At 32.9% G+C, this 23449-nt stretch overlaps 1 protein-coding gene across 2 annotated transcripts in view; it reads left to right on the top strand.

Annotated features, from left to right (window-relative positions):
• Nucleotides 1–23449, top strand: part of LOC134681447 (uncharacterized) — a 51651-nt gene that overhangs the window by 25708 nt on the left and 2494 nt on the right. The window contains exons 1-10 of one of the 2 annotated variants that reach the window (XM_063541078.1): nt 14207–14316; nt 14944–15078; nt 16569–16648; nt 17210–17281; nt 17873–18020; nt 19441–19581; nt 20372–20448; nt 21133–21207; nt 22162–22318; nt 22859–22971. In XM_063541078.1, coding sequence (XP_063397148.1) covers nt 14280–14316; nt 14944–15078; nt 16569–16648; nt 17210–17281; nt 17873–18020; nt 19441–19581; nt 20372–20448; nt 21133–21207; nt 22162–22318; nt 22859–22971 — 1035 coding nt within the window. In that variant the 5' untranslated portion in view covers nt 14207–14279. Of the gene's footprint in view, nt 1–14206; nt 14317–14943; nt 15079–16568; nt 16649–17209; nt 17282–17872; nt 18021–19440; nt 19582–20371; nt 20449–21132; nt 21208–22161; nt 22319–22858; nt 22972–23449 lie in introns of those variants that run through there. The other variant, XM_063541079.1, reaches the window with a different exon arrangement.

Below are 23449 nucleotides of genomic sequence, written 5' to 3' on the forward strand. Positions count from 1 at the left end.
TACCAAAGGGACAGTCAAACTCGTAAATCTTAAACAAACTGACAACGCCATGGCTAAAAATGAAAAAAGACAAACAGAAAAACAGAAAAACAATAGTACACATGACACAACATAGAAAACTAAAGAATAAACAACACGAACCCCACCAAAAACTAGGGGTGATCTCAGGTGCTCCGGAAGGGTAAACAGATCGTGCTCCAGATGCGGCACCCTCGCGTTGCTTATGTGATTACAAATCCGGTAAAAAGTCTAATTCGGTAGGTCAAATTCATGAAAGGGAAGGGGATTGTAGTTACGACGTAAGTAACATATCCGATATCATTTGTGAAACGGTTATTTCATAACGGTCAACCAACTCGTGATGGCGTCCGTAAAATTTACGAAGGGATGATTTCAACTTCACCATTTGGAACTCTTGGTTTAATAGCTTCCTTGTGAGCAGTAACCCTCTATCAAGAAAATCATGATAGGAAATGCAAGCACGGGAATATCGTATCAATTGGGAGATATATACCCCGTATGCAGGTGCTGCTGGAATGTTGCTACTTAGAAATGGAAAGTTCACAATTGGAAAGCTGAAATCATCTCTTTTGTCGTAAAGTTTTGTCTTCAACCGACCCTCATTGTCAATTTCTAGATGTAAGTCAAGATATGAAGACGACTTAACTGTATCTGTAGTATCCTTTATCTCCAATTCGATGGGATAGATGCGATCCACATAGTCACCAAATTTTGAATTGTTTAGTGAAAGAACGTCATCTATATAGCGGAAAGTAGAGTTAAAGGATATTGCTAACTTCTTATCTTTCTTCCTAAGAAGTTCCTGCATGAAGTCAGCCTCATAAGAATAAAGAAACGAGTCAGCAAGTAGAGGGGCACAGTTTGTTCCCATTGGGATGCCGACAGTCTGTTGAAAAACACGTCCTCCGAACGTAACAAATATGTTGTCAATCAAGAAATCAAGCATCTTGATAATATCGGTTTCAGAGAATTTTTTATTTGAATCAGAATGATTCTTTACAAAGTAAGATTTATCCCTCCCTAAGACAAGATACTAGTATCTACGTTGGCCATTCTATATTTATGAAGCAAAGTAATACCAACTCTTTTAATTTGTCTTTTAGTTTGGAATGTGGAATACTTGTGTAAAGAGTAGAAAAGTCAAATGTTTTAATACTGTTACAAGATATGTTATCATTCATCACAGACATACAACACAACTGAATCAAACAATACAACAAATAAACTTATTAATATAACTAAGATGCCAACAAGTAAGTTAAGTCCATTTGACTATTAAACTATTAAACCAAGAGTTCCAAATGGTGAAATCATCCCTTCGTAAATTTTACGGACGTCATCACGAGTTGGTTGACCGTTATGGAATAACCGTTTCACAAATGATATCGGATATGTTCCTTACGTCGTAACTACAATCCCCTTTCCTTTCATTTGACCTACCGAATTCGACTATTTACCGGATTTGTAATCACATAAGCAACATGACGGGTGCCACATGTGGAGCAGGATCTGCTTATCTTTCCGGAGCACCTGAGATCACTCCTATGTTTTGGTGGGGTTTGTGTTGTTTATTCTTTAGTTTTCTATGTTGTGTCATGTGTACTATTGTTGTTCTGTTTGTCTTTTTCATTTTTAGCCATGGCGTTGTCAGTTTGTTTTAGATTTATGAGTTTGACTGTCCCTTTGGTATCTTTCGTCCCTTGTTTACCTCCACGAAAAAGTTACGTTTAAATTTTTTTACAAAATAAAGAGAGAACAAGTCAGGTCAACGAGAACAGACATGCCAAGTCGTTCGTCTAATCAAAAACACAATATATTGTTTGCTAGATTTAGGTTAGGTTAAGGCAGAACAGTTGAATTGGGATATGTTTTGTACCGAACCCCAAAGTTTCATGTAAAGGGTTATGTAAGAACAGGATGATGAAAGTTTCCAAACAAACTAGAATTAACAAAAGATATGTACGATGTATGCGGTATTTGACGATCACATAATAGGTTCATTTTACTAAGCACCCTTCATTGTGATGAGATGATGATGATATACACATAAAACAAATAGACTAACACACCTTAAACACATGATGTACGAGACAATTTGAGGACTTAAATAGTACAGAAATTTATAAGGGACGATAATTGATGTACAGAATATATGGGAATAGCTATCATGAAAAGGATGTGGTCAGTCATTCGTCATTTCAAGTAGTAAAAGACTTTTTTTTCAATAAAAAATGTACTTTGAATGGAAAATCAAGCAACTTCAGTAAAACGTCCGTAGCATACGGTTTACGTGGATACTAATAACTGATTGAGTCTGTTATGGTCAGGATTATATATTATATATATGTTACAGTAAATAGGTGAAATTAGGAATTACACGTAATTACTAAACGTTTCAGTAAATACCTGTAATTACTAGCCAATTTAGTAATTACATGTATTTACTAGTTGTTTCAGTGATTACTGGTAATCACTGATTTTTTTTGTCATTTTTACAGCTATTTACTAACTTGATGTTTTTGTTTTAAAATTAAAAACATAATTCAAGATACCAAATAAGAAAGTAAAGGGATGGGGATTTTAAGGGAGCTTACTTAAGGATGTAGGAATATAAGGCACATCAAGAGTGCATACTCTTTAGTGTTTGTGAATTGCAACTGGAAAATGGTTGTTTTATAGGTTGTTTTATAGGTTTTGAAACTCTGTAAATATATGCATGCAAGACAATGATATATATCTGAAATTGATTTTCATAATTTGGTTAAACTAAAATCTCCATCATGCACTGTGGTTTAAAACTTTAAAATTACTTTCTCCAAATATCCTTGATTTCTACCAAACATGGTCAGAAACGAAATTTTTATGATCATAAGTTAATATCCAAAAGTAAAGTTTGTAAAAAGAATCCTTTTTGTCGTATATTATTTATAAATCGACTAGAGTTTTTTTCCCAGTTAACATAACATACACTATGCAGTTAAAGTTTTTTTTAAACATTAGGTTTTATAAACCATCCTGGATTTTTACCCAATTTTGACAGAAGCTTCTTACAGTACTAGTTAAAAGATAGTATCTAAAGGAAAATTTTGATATTTTTTTCCTCATTTTTGTTCAGCCTGCGATTAACAACAAAAGTACCCTATTTGTTCAGCAAAACCCTTACAATTTTGATAGCTTGATACATCGATAACCCATCTCCAGCTAGGAGTTGAATTGAAGGTCACACGAATATGTATTTAATGAGGTCCTAATATTCACTCGCAAGTGCACAACTCATCAAACTTGTTTCTCAGCTATTTTAACAAAATGTAACCAGATTGGCTGCTAACAGTGAATTATAATTTCACTATTTCATTTCTATTAATGATTTAACAAAAACAAAAATATATTTAATTATTTTCATATCTCGCAGCTAATGCACATAAGAGTTCATTCCAGTTCTTAACCTATATAACGTTATCTTATCTGTATAAGGTAGTTAGTCTAAATATTCTTAAAATTCAAAGTTTTCTTTAAAAAAAAATAAAAAATGATGCTTTAGGAAAATATTCCATTTCTGATTTCCATGTCTCCTGAAATTGGTAAAAAATTATCTGTATAATGCTCAACTTGAACCATTTTGGATTAAAACTAAAGTTACTCGGATTTAACCAAATATTTGAAAGTCCATATTTATTCAAGATATTTTTTAAAGAAATCAACCATTCAAAATTTACTGTATTGTACTAACTGATCTTTTAGTTAGTATAACCATAACTTTTGATCACCGGACCATAATACAACATTGTTTTAGCAGTCAGTAAATAGGTGTAAAAATTCATTTTAAAATTAGTAATTACTGGTAATAACTGGGCCGTTTCAGGAATTACTTGTATTAACTAAGTGCATCGGGGATTACCTGTAATTCCTAAATTTTAGTAATTACATGTAATTCCTAATTTCACCTATTTACTGTTACATATATAAAAAAAGAAATCTTTTTTTTAAATCTGAAGTTGCTGGTCGTTAAAATAAATCTCGCCTTTTCGGAATTCGTGAGAACTAAATTTGCTTTTTAAAACTGTTAATGTTTTAGATGGTATGGGAGTCTAAATCAAAAATGATAGATTTTGTTCATACTTTGCCAAAACGAAGTATTTACAGTGTATTGATATATGACAAAAAAACAACAACATAAAATTGATAGGTCACAGCGCAATTTCTCACGCTACAGGTCGTGACAAAATGACATATGTTGTATGGATTATACAGGTAAAAGCACCATTATGTGATTAAAAGCTAAGCTAAATGATAGAATAGTAAAATAAAATACGAGAAGATAGTTTTTCTAAAATGCTTTGAGAATATCAAAAGAAAAGATAGGGTCACCGTGCGTTTTTACCGGCTAAAATACAAAATAGCAAAATTCCATTTAGATTCCTTCAGAAAAACCACTATTTCTGAGTTACCTCCCCTTAAAATGCCAATTAGAAAATATCAAAATTCAATCAGAACTAATCAAAACTTGTACAAATATTAATATCTATCAGTTATAATCTGATAAATTTGTTCTTTAAAATGCAAATTCGAATTAGTTATCTGCATTCCTGCATCAAATTTTGTTTGCTTGATTGACAATCTGGACCTTAGATTCTCTGTGTTTTACAATCCAAGATGGCGAAAGACACCCATACCACCTTAAGTAGTTCACACCAGGCTTCAATAAAATGAATCACTAAATCATAGCTCAAACCAAAGAAGCCGTATTGGGTTCTTTGTCTTCTCAAATTTTCTTCGAGATCAAAAAGAAAAAAATACGGTTCATAGCATATGAAAACATCACGTAATGTTGTCGTTATTAAGTACATGTATGAGTCTAATGTGGAAATCGATCATATGTCCTTGTTAGGCTGTCATACAGCATATCTTAACAAATCAGCATGTGACAGTTGAAACGTTCAATAGGTAAATAGTGAACTGATACAACATTATATTTGGTAAGTTTGAGCATTGCTAGGATAACCATTTCTAAACAATACATACTATAGTAAAAACAAATGAAATATAAACACGAACTTTTAAATTTTCAGTGTATCAATTTTCATTTGGTAAATCGATCAAATGTCCTTGTAAGGATACTATGCAAAGTACTTAATCAAATCACCTTGTGATAAAAACGTAACAAGGTATACTGGGGATAGGTATAACACTATGTATTTGGTAAGATCTAGTATTGTCATGATTGTCATTTATATTTAAGTCTGTGGTATATTTTTGTACATTGTTAAAAGAATCAAGTACAAACAAGCAAATGTAAAAGTACAATTTCTTTAAGCAATGAAACAACGTGAAAAAAAAAGATCTGAAACTAATTAACAATATAACAACATTACAATATTACAACATTACAATATTACAACATTACAATATTACACAATTACAATACTACACATTATAATATAACAACATTACAATATTACACATTACAATATTACAACATAACAATATTACAACATTATATTATTACAACATTACAATATTACACATTACAATATTACAACATTACAATATTACAACATAACAATATTACAACATTATATTATTACAACATTACAATATTACACATTACAATATTACAACATTACAATATTACAACATAACAATATTACAACATTTCAATATTACAACATTACAATATTACAACATTACAATAATAAATTCTGAAATATGTATTCAAAATGCATCAAAATAATTTAATGAATGCGCATATCGTTTTTAAGGAGAGAAACATGAAATACGATAACAAATTTTTCGTCAATTTGAAATGTTTAATCGATATCTATTTCAATAAGTATGGGATGTTGTTCTGAATTCAAAAATGTACATCACCGATACAATCGGTTATTAAAATGATTTATATTTAATTTTAGATATATAATGTCTTCCAATTCGTATTGTGACCCTTGTTCCGAAGAAGGAAAATCGATAGAGGCTATAAGGTTTTGTTTAGATTGCGAAGAATGTCTATGTGTAGATTGTGCAGATCATCATAAAGTATTTAGAGCTACCAGGAGACACCGTTTGATGAGCTTGACGTCAAATTCCAAAATACCAATTGAAGAAGACTATTGCGAAATGCATCAAGACGAACCGCTAGATTTGTACTGCACGCAACACGACAACGTATATTGTAGAAAATGCATACACAGTAATCACCAGACTTGCAAAGATGTCTTGTCATTAAAGATCGCTTCCAAAGATATTAAAACATCTTCTCTTTTAGGAGATACATTACATGATTGGCAAAATATTGGTTCCACTTTGGAAAGTTTAAGAAAGGCTCGAAATGAAAATATAAATGAATTAGACTCGGTAGAAAAAAATATTTTAGCAGAAATCAACAAATGGAAAAATCAATTAATAACAAAAATCACAGCTTCAGAAAAGAAACTAAAGATAGACCTTTCAAATGCCAAGGAGAAAACCTTAGATCTATTAAGGAAAGAGAATTCTGAAATATCGGAACTGTATGATGTTGTACAGGAGAGAAAACAGAACATAGATATCTCAAGGAACAAGGGTCAAATAACCAGTTGTACTTAACTCTTCGAAAACAAGGAAAAGAACTGCAGGATGTTTTTCAAAAGGCGCAGAATATGACCATGTATTACAGAAAAGCTGATTTTAAATTTAAAAGCAAAGGCAATATAAAAAACATTGGATCAATAGAAGAGGTCAGTGAGGCATGTGTTATTCAAAACAGTTTAGTAAAAACCCAACAGCAAGCTCAGGTTCAGCCAGCAAGAGTTGAATCCATGTTAGCTTTCAAATTGAAAATATTAGAAATATGGAAAGTTCATCACAGGTGTAGCTGTTACTGAAGACAATTTATTATCCTTATGTGACTTCCAAAAAACAAAAGATAACTTATATGTCTTCAAAATCAATCCCCCAAACCTAATATTTAGACGAACGTTAAGTCTTCCAGGTGCTCCATATGGCATTTCTGTATTAGCTGGAACCGACAAAGCAATTGTTACATTACCAAAAAAGCCATTCGCACAAATTGTCAATACAACATCTGTGAAACTGGATAAAACCGTCAGAGTGGGTCGAAATTGCTATGGAATTACTACCACTGGGGATTACATTTTAGTCGGTAAAAAAACAGAAATCAACATATTGAAATCTAACGGAGAATACATTAGAACCATTGTGGTATCCGATTTGTCTAGGTATATTAGTTTGCTACATTACAATCATCATGACGGCAGCATAATTTATAGAACAATGGGAATGGTAAATCGTATTCAGTACGACGGCACTCTTGTGTATAGTTATGCACTGCCAGGAGAAGGAGGTATAGCTGTTGACAAACAAGGACATGTGTACGTCAGTGAATGCTATAAAAGTGAGATACAACGTGTATTATCAGATGGGCGTTTCAATGATGTGGTATTGAGGACTAAAACTCCATTCGCTATTGCGTTTAATGAAAGCTGTACCAATTTTGTCGTAACAAACATCAATGGCTTGGTGCAAATATACAATTGCAAATAAGTAAGGTGTTACTAAACTTGATTTGAATAATGTACAGTAGTTAAAATAACATTGTAGTTGCTACTCTCAAATTTAAAAATTCTTGTAAGTAAAGCATACGTTTTAAAATGAAGTGAATGCATATAGTTTGGGATAACCTTAGGAGCAAATATTATTTATTCAATAAACGAAAATAATTTCATTAAGACATTTATATTAATTTGTGTACAATATTTATCGTATTTCGCCGAAAACATTGTTATCAGTTGACGATTATGTCAGATTTACCCAGTATTTGATGTCCTTGTGAAATTGCCGGTGACCCTACGTCGCTAAAACCAAACACGTTAATGAAATATATAAGGAAAGATGGAACATATTTATTTATTATATACCATTATGAGTAACAGACTGAAAGAAGACCAACATGCATCAGGTACTAGCATAAATATGTTATGCAAAAAAACTAACTTCTTATTTATGCCAATTTTAAGACAGTTTTTTGTTTAGAATGGAAGTGACCGCACTAGTAGTCATTTTAATAAGCCTGATATATGTACCAGACAATAGACAAAAACAAGTATGAATAAATCTACTAATGACAACCACTATATTACAGACTCCGTATTGGAACAACCACGTAAATAATGTGTTATTGTGTGCAGATATTGTATCGGTTTTCGCGTATACAATAGTGTTCCAATAACGTATGGTATTAATTTCTTATGTTATTATAGCGTTTAATTTAATATAATTAAGTATCGAACTTGAACTTGAATAAAAACTGGAAATACCTCTTTTATATGTAAAACAGCACTACTTGAACGGTATTCAATAGATTTCATTAGCTTTGAAATAAATAACTTTGCACTTCCGTATGACTTTTAATTGTTGGTTTAATGAATTTTCTCAACAGTCATTCATCATATTTCAATATCCAATTTCGATATGAATAAAGCACGTATCATTATACTTTAGACTGTACGTACAATGTCAAATGATAAACAATAGATCTTCGACGGTTCAATCACTTATAGAAGGTGATTGGCGTAAATTATTTTTTTTACAAAGACATCGACATAATATCTAACTTCCTGTCACGTCTATTTGTGCTTTTGAATATTTTTTATGTTTCAGTACAAGGTTAAAACACTATACTTTAAGACTTTCGTATATTCTTTACAGTTATCAATGAAGCTAATTAAGAAATTCCGAAAGTATAATTGCATTTAACACAAATTATAAAAAATGTAATTACTATTCTGAAGAAAGCATAAAAACGAAGATGTGGTATGATTGCCAATGAGACAACTATCCACAAAAAACCAAAACACAAACATTAACAATTATAGGTCACCGTACGGCCTTCAACAATGAGCAAAGCCCATACCGCTAATAGTCAGCTATAAAAGGCCCCGATAAGATCATGTAAAACAATTCAAGCGAGAAAACTAACGGCCTTATTTATGTAAAAAAATGAACGAAAGACAAATATGTAATACATTAACAAACGACAACCACTGAATTACAGGCTCCTGAAAAAGTTATCACAGTTTAAGTTTTCTATGTTGTTTTTTGTATACTGTTGTGTTTTTTTTTGTTGGTCCATTTGAATGTTTACCATGTATTTTATTTTGTTTTGACTTATGAATTGGAAAGTCATGTTTATACCTTTTGGACTCCTTTTTACTTCATTTCGTGCTTAAGGTTTTAATTGGTTATCAAGAAAGAGAAAACTGTTAACACAACATTGAAAATTTATTACAACGAGTATGTTTTAACATTTTAATGTGGTACTTAACACCACAGGGAGATAACTCTGTAAAATCAGATAAACGTTTTAATCACGTTGTTTTGTTAAGCTAATATAAAGCTTCTCAATGATCAAAAGTAGTGTTTGTCAAACTGCTATATAACCAGTGTAATTTTTTTCTGATACAACGGTTGGTTCAAATTTTTTTTAAATTTTTATATTTGTGTTAATTGGTCAAAGTAAATACTTTGTCAAAATTTTATAAACTTAAACGAGTCAAATTAATTTTAGTGAAAGTGTTGGATATCACCTTAACACAACTGTTGATTGTAGAGAATAATGAATAAAAATTTAGAAATTTTTTTTATAAAAAGAGTGTTAGAATCTGATATTGAATGATCAGTTTATGCATAGCTCATGTTGCATCCTTACCTGGTAGGATAAACGTACCGTGCTCTCAACAAATTAACAGCATATGTAGGACTCAAATCTATGGTTGGTCCAGAGCTATGGTAGATTCTTCATCTATGGTAAATATGACGTCTTGCCATCCCCAATCTTTTGCAAGTTTTAAGAATCCTAATCTCGTGCAAATTAGATCTATTAGTTTTCAAATCTTAGGTATAATTTCTGGAAATGGAGGACGTGTCAGTACATATCTGACTAATAAATATAAATTGTCAAAAATAAAGGCAACATTAGTATACTGATGATCGAAATTCATAAATCGATTAAGAAAAAAATAAATTAGGGTTACAAACTGAGGGAAACCCATCAAATATAAGAGGAGAACTATGACACAACAGAAGCACAACATTAAAATGTAACACACACAGAAAAGAACTATAATATAACAATGGTCATTTTCCAGACTTGGTACAGGACATTTAAAAAAAAATGATATGTTGAACAAATAGCCAAAAAAACACCTGTTGTTTTAGTAAAAAGCCATAAAAATGGATTAGGAACATGACACAAAAGAGAATATCCATAAAAATGTGTGACATGAACATTTAGTAATGGTCAAACACATCGTGATGACAACTAAACAAATTTTCTTGGTAAGAAAAACATATACAGGCTTGAGAAGTAAAATTATGTGCCGGATCATTAAGCATTTTCTATAATGTGCACTGTCCCAGGTTAGGGGAAGTGTTGGGATCCCGCTAACATGTTTAAACCCGCCACATTATTCAAATATGTGCCTGTCCCAAGTCAGGAGTCTGTAATTTAGTGGTTGTTGTTTGTTTATGTGTTAAATATTTGTTGTTCGTTCTTTTCTTTTTTTATACAAATAAGGCCGTTAGTTTTCTCGTTTTGAATATTTTACATTGTAATATCGGGGCCTTTTATAGCTGACTATACGGTATGAGCTCTGCTCATTGTTGAAGGCCGTGGATAGTTGTCTCATTGGCAATCATACCACATCTTCTATTTTATAGCTGAAAAAATATTAATTAGTTGTGTCAAAATTAAATTAAAGAGTTGCATAGGAATAAAAGAAAACAAGAATTCAGCATGATATCAGAAAAATTTACGAAAGGAAAGCAAAAGGAAAATCAAATGCACAGAACAAACTCATATATTGGTGAAAAAGGGAGCACACCAGAAAAAACCAAGTAGCAGAAACAAACATGAAACATAAACAAAACCCCCTACAAAAAACAACTAACAACAAACAAACAAACAAAAAAATAAGATTAGTTTGCGTGTAGATGCCTGTACTTGCGATTTTGATGCAAGGAATGAATTATATGGGTTTGTTCGCTTGTATTTGATGTAAAAATATTCTCTTTTCCGGAAAATTTACGTTATATTAAAATCTGCCATAAAATCAAGTCAAACACAATAAAATAAAATAAAGACGAATAATGCAGGAATAAGGGCACCAAAACAATCAGCTCGTTTACGTAGTCGGCATAATGTGTTCAGGTAGGATACGTTATCTTTATATAGATTGTTGCCAATATGATTAGCCATTTAAAAACCTTGTTAATTGTTTAAATCTAGTACAAAGCAGGGTTCTGGAATTCTTTGTCATATCAGAACGCCTTGGTATCGTACTGATATTTATGTAATATTTGCTACTGGACACTAAACACCAATCCAATCATCTCCATGTTTTACGGTTAAAATTAAACTGTATATATTAGTTCATATTGACAGTTTCTATTTAGTTAATCTCAACATGCCTTAATCAGTGCAATTTGGATATTGACATATGCTTTATAGATACAAGAACACACCCGTGATATCGCGGGTCTGTGAATTAAAGAATATAACTATGCGTTAGCCTTATTTAAGTATTGGTATTGTCATCTGATAAAGTCATGCCGATTATAAGATGCACAGTTTTCTCTGCTTTCAACATCTTTCTTTTAGAATCCGTCGACCTGGAACTTATCAATTATTGGTATCATCTATACTATTAAACGAGAAGACCTCATTATGGGTGTCGCTTCTCTTCTTTCCACAATAAATTAATCATCATGCCTCTGTGTCCTATGGGTACAGTGCATAATCGCATTTGTCATCCATTCATATGATTATTCAGATTGAGTTATTTTGGGGTGAACAACGAGAAAAAAGACGTCCGGATATGTTTCCGTCATTGGGCTAAATTTTAAGTCAGATTAGACTTCCGGCTTGCGTTTTTCTGTATACTTTGAACATACATTAATACTACGAATACAGTGTATTTTCTGTCTTATATCCGTCATTGGACGAAATTTAATTCAGATTAGACCTCCGGTTTGCGTTTTTCTTTTTACTTTGAAACAAATGCATATACTACGAATAAAGTGTATTTTCTGTCTGATATCATTTTCAAGTTTACTATCCACGGCAGTCACAGGGTTTGATAGAGAGGGTCTGAATAATATATCAATGACCGCTGTGGATCAATTATTAAACTGAGAATTGACTGTAAAAAGAAAATACACTTTCGGGACGTCTGGAATCGGTGTTTTTAAGATCGAAATTTCGGGATTGACCATTTCGGGATCCGGGATTTCTTAATACGCAGGGGCCCGTTAACTGCCTATAAGAGGGGCCCGCTCCGGTCATGCTTCAGTGATTCCCTATATATAAGCAACCAAATATTTTCAAGAACAGGGGGGCGGGCCCCACTAAATCCGCCTCTGCCCCGACCCCCCTTTAATAAATGTTCATAATATACAGATAAGCGCTAAAATTATTCATGTGTCATTAAAATTAATAGAGAACAAACAAACAAAACAAAAGGATTTTTTGTGGAAAAAAGAGGAGCCGGGCTAGAAAAAACAATTATCCTATCCCAAATTACCTATGACTTTTGATACCTTTTCTGAAATTCTCAAGTCACTAAATGTTTTACAAAAATAAGAAGATATGGTATGAATGCCAATGAGACAGCTCTCCACAAGAGACCAAAATGACACCGAAATTAATATTTAAAGGTCACCTTACGGCCTTCAACAATAAGCAAAAGCCGATACTGCATAGTCTGATATAAAAGGCCCCGAAATTACAATGTAAACCAATTCAAATGAGAAAACTAACAGCCTTATTTATGTACAAAAAATGAACGAAAAACAAATATCACTGAACCACTGAATTACAGGCTCCTGACTGGAATGTTCATAATACATGTACACTAAATGTATGTTCATAATGAAATTAATAGAAAACAAAAAATGGGGATTTTGGAAATAAAGGAAGAGGGTTAAAAAAACATTTTCCTGTCCCCAAGTACCTATGACTTTTGATACTTTTCCTGAAATCTCAAGACACTAAATCTTTTACAAAATTCTTCCCACAACACTTTACATCCTTTAAAATACGCGCTGAATGCCCGCGATTTCGCGGGTGCGTGCTAGTTAATTTTATTTGGAAAACAAAAGGGCCTGGAAGGTTTTTGTTTTAATCAACTGTTACAGCATTGTCCTTTATGAGTCATAAATAAAGTTCAATTCTTTGATTCGCTGTTTTACGTCATTCTGGTTTACAAATGAAAAATTGCACATGCTAGCTGTACCTATATATACGCCTTATTTCAAGTCCAGATTTTTATTATTCGTATTGTCATCTTAGAAAGTCATACTGATTAGAATACTTCAATCGGAAACAATGTGACAATGATTGAATTTAGTAGTGTCAACCCTGTGATTACGACCCGTGTATAAAGCAAAATCCTTAAAACAGCGTTTGATGGTGCGCCTGTCAGATGCGGAACGTACAGATAAGGTAATAGGTAACAGGTGAATATACTATTGGTATCGGTATCGGCTTCGACCTGGAACTTCTTAATTATTGGCAATATTTATTATGTAGGAAACAAAAGGGTCTGGAGTGGTGTAATTATTAATCAACAGCATTGTACTTTATTAGTTATATATAAAGTTGAATTCCTTGATTCGTCGTTTTTACGTGATGACGGCTGACAAATTGGACCTCGTTATTTAAGTATTATTGATAGGAAGATGTTGTATAAGGGGACAACTCTCCATTCAAGTCACAATTTGTAAAAGTAAACCTTTATACATGTAGGTATGGCAATCAACACGGAGCCTTGAATGACACCGAACAGCAAGCTACAAAGGGTCCCAATAATTGCTTGTGTAAAACCATTCAAACGGGAAAACCAACGGCACAATCTATATAAAAAGTTTTCTGTTTAAGACTCTTTGTTTATCTTTAAACGTATATGTTTTGTTTTTGTTGTCGTCGGGTTTATGTCTAATTGACGCATTGACATATCGCACACCTTCTTTCACTTATATATCTTTTGGTACGAGAATTGCTATGCTTCTTAGATTTGAAACATTTTTGTCATAGTTATCTTTGAAAACAGTTTGCAGTTTGTATCAAAAGATAGAGATAGACCAATGACTTCGTACTAACAATTCAACGAAAGCCATACAAATGATTACGCACAAATAGTTTATACATGTGTAAGTTGGTCGAAGATAAGTACATGTTCACAAGTGAATTTAAGTTGAAGTGAGTCATGAAATTAGTTTATGGAATTACATTAAGCACACTAGGTAAGAAGACACTTTACTAAAGAATCTGACTTAAAATGTTAATTGTTTTCGAAATATTTGTTGATGGTCTATTTTAAGCAAGTTTCATGGTCATGTTCAGAAATGTACTGGAATGGTATATAATAATTATTGATATCGCCACTTCAGAACATTTTGACACCGGATATAGATAAAGATATAAACTGACAAATTGAGAAAATAGGACGATTCACCAGTATTATTTTACAATGCTTTCATTTATTTATTTATCTACTAGTATTTAAATTTCAGCTTAAATATCAAGTGTTACCGCTATATACATATACATTGTGATGGAAATTTGTCGTACTTTTGAAATTAAACAAGATGATTTAATACAACTGCTTGTAAATAGTTTGTGAGTAAAAACTTGATCTTGTTTTTTTCTCTTTCAATACCAGTTATGTATTTTATATGTATATTTGACAGATAATTGCTTTTTGCTTATTTGTAATATTTTTGAAGTTGACATTATTATCAGCAAGCTGTGTTTCAATATATAAAAAATATACCAAACACTAGAATAGATTTAAAATGTCCTAAAAAAGATGCTGTTGTGTATATAGTTTTGTTTTGCTTTCTTTATTGCCTACTTTTGCTTAACTTAAGTTCTAGTGATATGTAGTGCTAACATCTGCGAAGACCGTAACATTAAAGGATGTCAAAAACTAGCTGCCATCAAACAAGACATGTGCCAGGACAACTGTATGACAACTCTCTGTCCGAGGACATGTGGACTGTGTCGTAAGTATTATAACTGCCATAAAAACAAGACATGTGTCGAGACAACTGTATGGCAACTCTCTGTCTTAGAACCTGTGGGTTATGTCGTAATTATTATAACTACCATAAAAACAAAACATGGGTCGAGACAACTGTATGGCAACTCTCTGTCCTAGAACCTGTGTATCGTGTCGTTAGTATTTTCCCTTTTTTAATATATAATATATAGTCTATCATGATAGAACCAGCTCATCTTTGAAATTTGTTTAAATATGTACAACAACAACAAACAACAACCACTGCATTACATGATCCTGACTTGAGACAGGCACATACATACAGAATGTTGCGGGGTTAAACATATTAGCGGGATCCAAACCCTTCCCTAACATAGGACAGTGGTGTACAGTACAACATGAAAACTAACTATAAAAAACAGTTAAAAAAGGCTGAACTCATCACATGGATACAAATAGAACTACATCTAACAAAAACGCAGTGTGGACGTAGCCGGGTATAAGTATATCACAACTACAAAAAGACACTAAGTGCAAATCTGAGGGTACTCGCAGTTACTGACAGCTATTTCGAAGCCAATAGCAACAATTAAAAAAACATTATGCATCAAAGGCTAAATGTTTAGTAAAATACGTAGATACAGACAAATGTGGTGTGAGTGCCAATGAGACAACTCTCCATCCAAACAACAATTTATAAAAGTGAACCATTATAGGGCAATGTATGGCCTCACACCGACACCGAACAACAAGCTTAAAAGAGCCCCCGAAATTATGAACAAATATCATGTTATGGAGGGGTATTTACGAAAAATACAAGTCGAGGGACTTAAATTTCCCGAGCCGCTAGGCAAGGGAAATTTTGTCCCAAGACTTGTATTTTCTGCAAATACCCCTCCATTACATGATATATCTGTTTAATTACACCGAATAAATTTCAATCTAAACTCTCTCAGTCTGTACTAGGAAAAGGAAATATTTAATTGAGGACAAATACTGTCATAAAATATACCGCGGGAACTATACAGGTGCGTATACGCGTTCGCGCTGTCTTTATGTAACGTCATATCCGAAAAAATGGCGGGAAGATGCTCGCGAGGGTAAAAAAGGAACATCCAAAATGGCAAATACCATGGTATTTGAGGCATATTCACCGGCAGTAGTAATAAGAGTCAGATTCGTTTGAAATTCGGAAAAAAATGTTAGAATATGCGAAAAATACACTCGCTATCAGCCAATCAAAAGCTGGCATTCTTATGTAAGGTGTAATTTCTAGTGTTAAACCATTCAAACGGAAAAACCAACGGTAAAGTCTATATAAAAACGAGAAACGAGAAACACGTAGAGATTACGTCAACAAACGACAAGTTACTTTGTATCTTATTCCAAAGAAAGGACCAGTTATGATATGCTCTTTGTTTTCTCAAACGTGAACTTAATAACACTGGTTGTTTCCTATAGAATCTAATTGGTCTGTTTATTCCTTTATTTAAGCTTTGACATGCTATTCCTGTGATCATGTAGATCACCCTTCGGATTGTCATCACATACTCCAATGTACAAACATGACCATGGTAAGTGTTGATTAGGAGATTACTTATTTTCCAACTGCTACGTAAGAGAAACAAGATATAATATTGTGAGTTATTGCTTACCAATGATACACCGCGATAAATATTGGGTAACATAACAATACTAAACACAAATGCGTAATTACTTGGAACATGCTTATGGAAGCTCGATGTAAACCTCATAGAGGTCAGATTATAGTTCCAGTTAAAACAATATTATAGGCACGTAGACTGGTAGAAAGTCGGACTGTATGACCTACGGACAAAGTACAATAACTGTAGACCATTACAGTTTTAGCGGAGGTATAAATATTATTTTACAATTTATAAACGATGGAAAATCCGGTTTACGGTTCATATTTCAGTATTTTTAATCCCTCCCATCGAAAATGATTATCTGAAGCAATTTGTTTTAATGTATTACATTTATATATCATTTATTTATTGCTTTGTTACATGATCAAAATGTTTGATGTTCTTTCTCCTTTCCAGTTTTATACTTTTATTATTGAATTATTGTTTCCATTACAACATCATATTTTTTTCATATGTAATTATTTCAAGTCCTGCATTGTAAGCCAAACAGTTACAGCTTCTCTTGAGAAAAAGTTCCAGCTTGGATGTGTAGACAACCTGGCAAGTATTGTACACAATTGTAAATATTAAGGTTTCCCGCAGGGCCGGATCCAGCAATTATTAAAAGGGGGTTCCATTCAATTGCATTGATCGTCCAAAAAAGTGGTTTCGGCCATCGGAACATCCTTTCCCTCAGATCCTCCGCTGCCCTGTCAAAGTCTTTTCTTTCAAATATGAATGACCAAAATCATAAAGATGATCACCAATCTCATCAGTTCAGTACAGTAATATTTTCTGATAGTTGTAAGCCTTGAACTATTACAAAAAGTTCATTTGTAAGACTTCAAAAGTACTTTTTCAATGAGAAGTAAATTCACATGTTAAAGCTTCATATTGCATCAAATTCTGCCATTATAATGTCTCTTATTATAGAAATAGAAGAGTTTTCATTTACATGTTGCTTGAAATGATATTCATTGCCAGCTTGACAACTTTAAAAAAAACAAAACACCGAAGATGTTAAAGTCATTCTTTTTTTTTCCTTGCTGATTTTTTTCTGGACATTGTACATGCAACTAACAGACGAAAAAGCTTTGTTGTATATGCAGATATATTATATAATATATGATTATATATAAACTTGTTCAACAGGTATGCAATGATTTGTACGGTGCTATTCCAAACCGCACGCAGTCGAGAGGTAGACGAGATGTTGATTTGATTGGAGGGTGCTGTTCGTCAGACTTGTGCAATAAATACAACGAACCTGATAAAATATCCGCCCCTACTATAAATCCGGGTAAATTATTCTGTATTCAATAAAATTGAGAATGGAAATGGGATATGAATCAAAGAGACAACAACCCGACCATAGAAACAACAACAGCAGAAGGTAACCAACAGGTCTTCCATGTAACGAGAAATTCCCTCACCCGGAGGCAACCTTCACCTGGCCCCTCAAATAATATATACTAGTTCAGTGATAATGAACGCCATACTAATTTCCAAATTGTACACGAGAAACTAAAATTAAAATAATACAAGACTAAAGAATATTTCACATGTTTATTTGTATCAGTAGGAGTACAGATCTGCATAAATGACGTATGATACAAACCCAAGGGGTTATAGGTGTATACCACCATTGAGTTTCCCCTATTTGTCTTAGTTAAATTTGTACTTTTCAGAAAATGTGCAGAATTTATCTTTGTTTCGAATAAATAAATACTTGGCATGAGTAAAGTTTTATCCTGTCCAGTACTATAGAAAAAAATTCACATAACATGTCATTGCATATAAGAAAATAAAACCATCATTGGAAATTAACCAATCAAATGTCTCCCCTAATTCTATCTGTGTACAAGGTTTAGTCACCATGTAACCTCAAGTTTACAAAATATTCTGTAGAAATCCCAAATAAAATAATAATGGTGCTTCGAAATACCGGAGACATATGTTTATGACAGCAACAATCAAATGAAAACTATAAAGCAAAAACAACTTCACGCCGAATAGAAAAAAAACCAACAAAAACTCCTGCGAACTCAAATCAAGTTTTGTAATTAGTCAGCAGTCCCTGGTACACTAAAGGTATATACAAAAACAAATTGTCCGAAGGAGAAAGAAATATTGGCCACTCCAAACAATTACATGTTATCAAATGCTATCGCGAGCTTGAACGATTTAACTAAAGTGGACATTTCGCAATAAATGGCAGAAAAGGACAAAGAAGTTTTATAATGTGATTGATTGATTGATTGCTTGTTTTTGTTCAGTGTCAAATATTACATGCATGTTAAGGACGACTTTAATTCACATGAGATGGAAATTGATTTTTTTCGCGTTTTAATGTTGTCAAAGTTAATAATGAGGACACCCCTCGAACGGCCGTTTCCATGAGTGGAGCAAACTCCCCGGTAGTTTCAGTTCAGATCCGAATACGGGTCCGCATACTACTCTACACATTGATGGAGTAAAGGAAAATAGTTCCGGAACGGAAACGATCACTGTCCGAAGTTTGTGAGTGGAGCACACATTCGTTTGACACTTACGAAAAACTTGTGTTCTTTTAGAGTGAAAAAACTGAACATGGTTTGCACGTATTTTTGTTTTCATATTTACTATCATTTTGTGCTATTATTGGAATTTGACATTTATTCTTAAAATCTGAATGTCACATTAATTAAATAAATATGTATTTGTTTTCTCTCTCAATGAAGTCCAACCTTCCGGTAAAACAAACGGATTTAGCGCTGCCTGTACCGAGATGGACTCGGAAGTTTGTCGATATTTTTCGGAAAACAATGGGTGTAACCTGACTTGTGTGGCCTCTTTGTGTCCACAGACCTGCGGCAAATGTTGTAAGTAGGAATTGTATGCATGTGTATATACTAGTATATAGCTAATTTTTACCACCAGAATTGTTTTATTTTCCTAAATGATGGTATTCAACAATTACCTTTGTTGTACACTTGTTTATGGCATAGAATGCAAAACGGCGGTAAATAACTTCTGTAAAGTAAATTTTATACTTTAAAAACACAAAACAGAAAATTGTTGTAATTTGATTTAATCATTTAGATCTATGCAAAAAAAATGTGTAAATTAAACACGCATTGACAACATTGTTATATATTATAAACGTCTGTTACGATAAGATAAAGGTTTATAATCTTAAATTTCTGTGTTGAAAATAGTGATTAAAAATACACTGCACAAAAATAAACAAAATAGACAAATAAAGAGCTAGCGAAAAATGAGGCTTAGTAGTAAAAGTATGGAAAGACTAGAAAGTTGCAACACAGCTGTACATCAACGTCATACGTATCGCGAATTACAATATATATGTTTATTTTCTAAACTTATTTACAAAAAGAGAATTGAAAGCTTGAGCAGTTACATTCATAACAGGTGTCAATAGTGGAGCAGGATATGCACCTGAAATCAACATCAGTTGTTGGTAGGGTTTGTGTTTGTTTGTTTTTATGTTTACTGTGTACTGTTTTGTGAGAGAGAAAAAAGAGAATATGGATATCACACAAACACACACACATACACATACATTGTAGCTTGTATTGCTTTTTGTCATCTCAAAATCTTAATAAATTTTATTTCGAATGTCTTGAATATATTTATTTTTTTCCACAAAAGCTCTGACATGCTATGAATGTGCAAGTGTTGACTTGCCCGGGCAATGCAGAAACAGAATTATGTGTGATGGCCATAAGGTAAACAATAGACTAGAATAAGTGTGTTCATTAATGGGATAAAATCAATCTATTTGAACTAATTTCTTTCTACTAAGTAGTAGAATCTTAGTTAGCCGTAAGCGGTTGAACCAATGAAGTGCCTCCTTAGTTCAATCGGTTAAAGCACTGCCTTGTACATTAGTATCACTGGGGTCTCGTATGTATTAGGCATTTCCAAAAGCTGTTTATTTGAATGAACATTTCGGGGCCTTTTTTAGCTGTCTATACGGTATGGGATTCGCTGAAGGCCAAATGGTGACCTATAGTTGTTGATTTCTGTGTCATTTTGCTCTCTTGTGGACAGTTGTCCCATTGGCAATCATACCACATCTGCTTTTTCATATGAAAATAACGTGCGATGGTGTAATACAAAATTAAACCGTTTTCATTTTAAAAGCCAAGGTTTTCAAACCTAAAGCATAACAAGCCTTTGTCAGATTTGACACAAATTTGGACCCCCACATTTCTCTTCCACCTCGTCATGAAATCGGCCTGTTTTCATTCTAAGGACTCCGATTGGACCTGTGTACACGAAACACAGGTATATTGTACTGAAATGCAAGTGAATCACCTTTCAAGTTTTAATTATAAACAGTAATATATGACAAAAATCAGATACATGTGTTTGTTGTCTTAATATTGTTTAATATTCTACTTTTACAGGAAAGTTGTATAGCTGTTGAAAGTCACGTGTTCAACTTTAAAGAAGGATATAAATTAGGATGTGTTGCTAAACAGGTTAGATATTTTGTAAACACATGATCATTATATTTGCTAATGTCAACTATAAAATATCAAGATACAATTTAAACAGAGAAAACTAACCAGGTTGACAGCATAATTAATAAAAAGGAGATATTGAGTACCGAAGCGAATGGATGTTTAAGGGGGTAGACCTTGATCCAGGGAGATAACTCTTTAATTCAGTGATGCGTTTGTAATAGTCAAGTTTTATTAATGTATTTTAAGCATCTACCTGAAACAGACTGAAAATAATCTATGTATCCTAGAAGCTTAGAACCTATTTATGAAAATGGCTGACACAAACGTACTGATGATTTTAAGAGTTATTTTCCCTAACCTAGGTCTACCACCTTAAATATCGACGAAGAGTCTGCTTTACCTCTGTCATGGATTTACATTTAGAAAAACGGATTTGATGAGTATGGTCAAAAAAAGTTTGAACAGTTTGGTGAAAAGCTTGACTGAGATCAGTCGTCAAACTTGCGCTACTCTCTTCAAAACACAACGACCAATTATGTCTTAGATACAATCAGCCAACTTATGTTTGCCAGTAGAAAAATAACGTGAATATAAAACAGCAGCGAAAAAAGAACTTTGATTTTTCATCAATGAATTACAACAAACAAATTTGAAAGTCGCGAACTGCTGAATTCGGTGATTTTTGTCATTCTTGTTTGTCCGAGATATCGAGGTGATGCGTTACTTTCCTTATCAAACATTTGGACTTGCAAGCTTTTCTTCCTCATGAATAGATTATCTTAGCCATACCTGGCAAAACATTTAGGAATTTTTTCGGACCTAAATGCTCCGATTCAAACCTCACTGATGAGCCATTTGTTCTTTTGTAGACGCTGCTGATGGTATATTTTTAAATAACGTTTTAAAGAGTTTTTAAACAACTGTCATAATTTTTTCTACTTTGACATTGTTCTCATTTTATTTCTGCAGAATTGTAAGGATTTATTAGCAATGAACATAGAGGGAGTATGCTGTGATAACAACTTCTGCAATGGGAATTATATTCCGACGACTACTCTCATTCCACTGACTTCCACATTAGACACAACAACGGCATCGGCACAGAGTCAACTTGGTCTTCCAACAGGTACGTTAGCCATACAGTTGTATATAACAGTATAATAAGGAAAATCTGACCTACAAATGTAGTCATATTGAAGATTAGGCTATCATATATTCACTGGCTTGTATGTTCTCCCTCACTAGGTGTTTGGAGTCATCTTGCTTTAAAACAATCATAAGTTCGGTAGTAATGCTGGTGGTTGTTTTCACCTGTAGATATTACCATCCATGTCAGTGATTTTGTGTTGAAATGATTTTTACTGTTAATAAAACAAATTACATGATAGAAAAACTAAGTTCATTCAAGGGTAGGAAGCATTAACCTCTTTTTGTAAAGGCTTTCCGAAATTATTGCTTTTTAATGATGTTCAATTATGTTTTAAGTTTGAGAAAGACGAATGTGTCTTATATCTGCATGAGTCGCTCAACACAATGTGAAGCAGTGCTCATACGTCAAACTGCAGCCCGCATTCAGGCTCGCGGCTTTTATATATTATAAGAATTTGAAACGTCATTTGTTTTTGGAACTATACAAGTCACCCTGTTATTTTGTAATTTATTTTAGGTTGTACACCTAGTTTTAAACATGAACATAATGAATGTCCATCCAAGTTTGTCCGAAAAGGACAAAACTGCTACTTTGTTGGTCAGCACGCAAGAACCAGGCATGACGCAATGGTATGTATTTTTTAATATATCATACGTACAAATGTACCAGTAGTAGCATGTACGTTGTTAAGTATTTTTAAACAGTAAATCAAAAACGCATCAACGAATTTAAACCGATTACATTTTTTCAGTCAAATGAAAAATCCGATTCAAAAAAATTGTAAGGGACTGTTTAACAATTAAACAGAATAGCAAGGAAGACTTTTATTTATATCGTGTTTTAATGATAATTTTATATTATAGATTTGATCTTCTTTCACAAACATAATAAAATTGAGAATGGAAATGGGGAATGTGTCAAAGAGACAACAACCCGACAAAAGAGCAGAAAACTGCCAAAGGCCACCAATGGTCTTCAACACAGCAAGAAAATCCCGCACACGGAGGCGTAATTCAGATGGTTCAAAAGAAAAAAATGTGAACTAGTCTAGTGATAATGGACGTCATACTAAACTCTGAAATATATAAATGAACTAAGATTAAAAAT

This window comes from Mytilus trossulus, chromosome 8 (assembly GCF_036588685.1).
Source record: "Mytilus trossulus isolate FHL-02 chromosome 8, PNRI_Mtr1.1.1.hap1, whole genome shotgun sequence".
NCBI classification, from domain to species: domain Eukaryota; kingdom Metazoa; phylum Mollusca; class Bivalvia; order Mytilida; family Mytilidae; genus Mytilus; species Mytilus trossulus.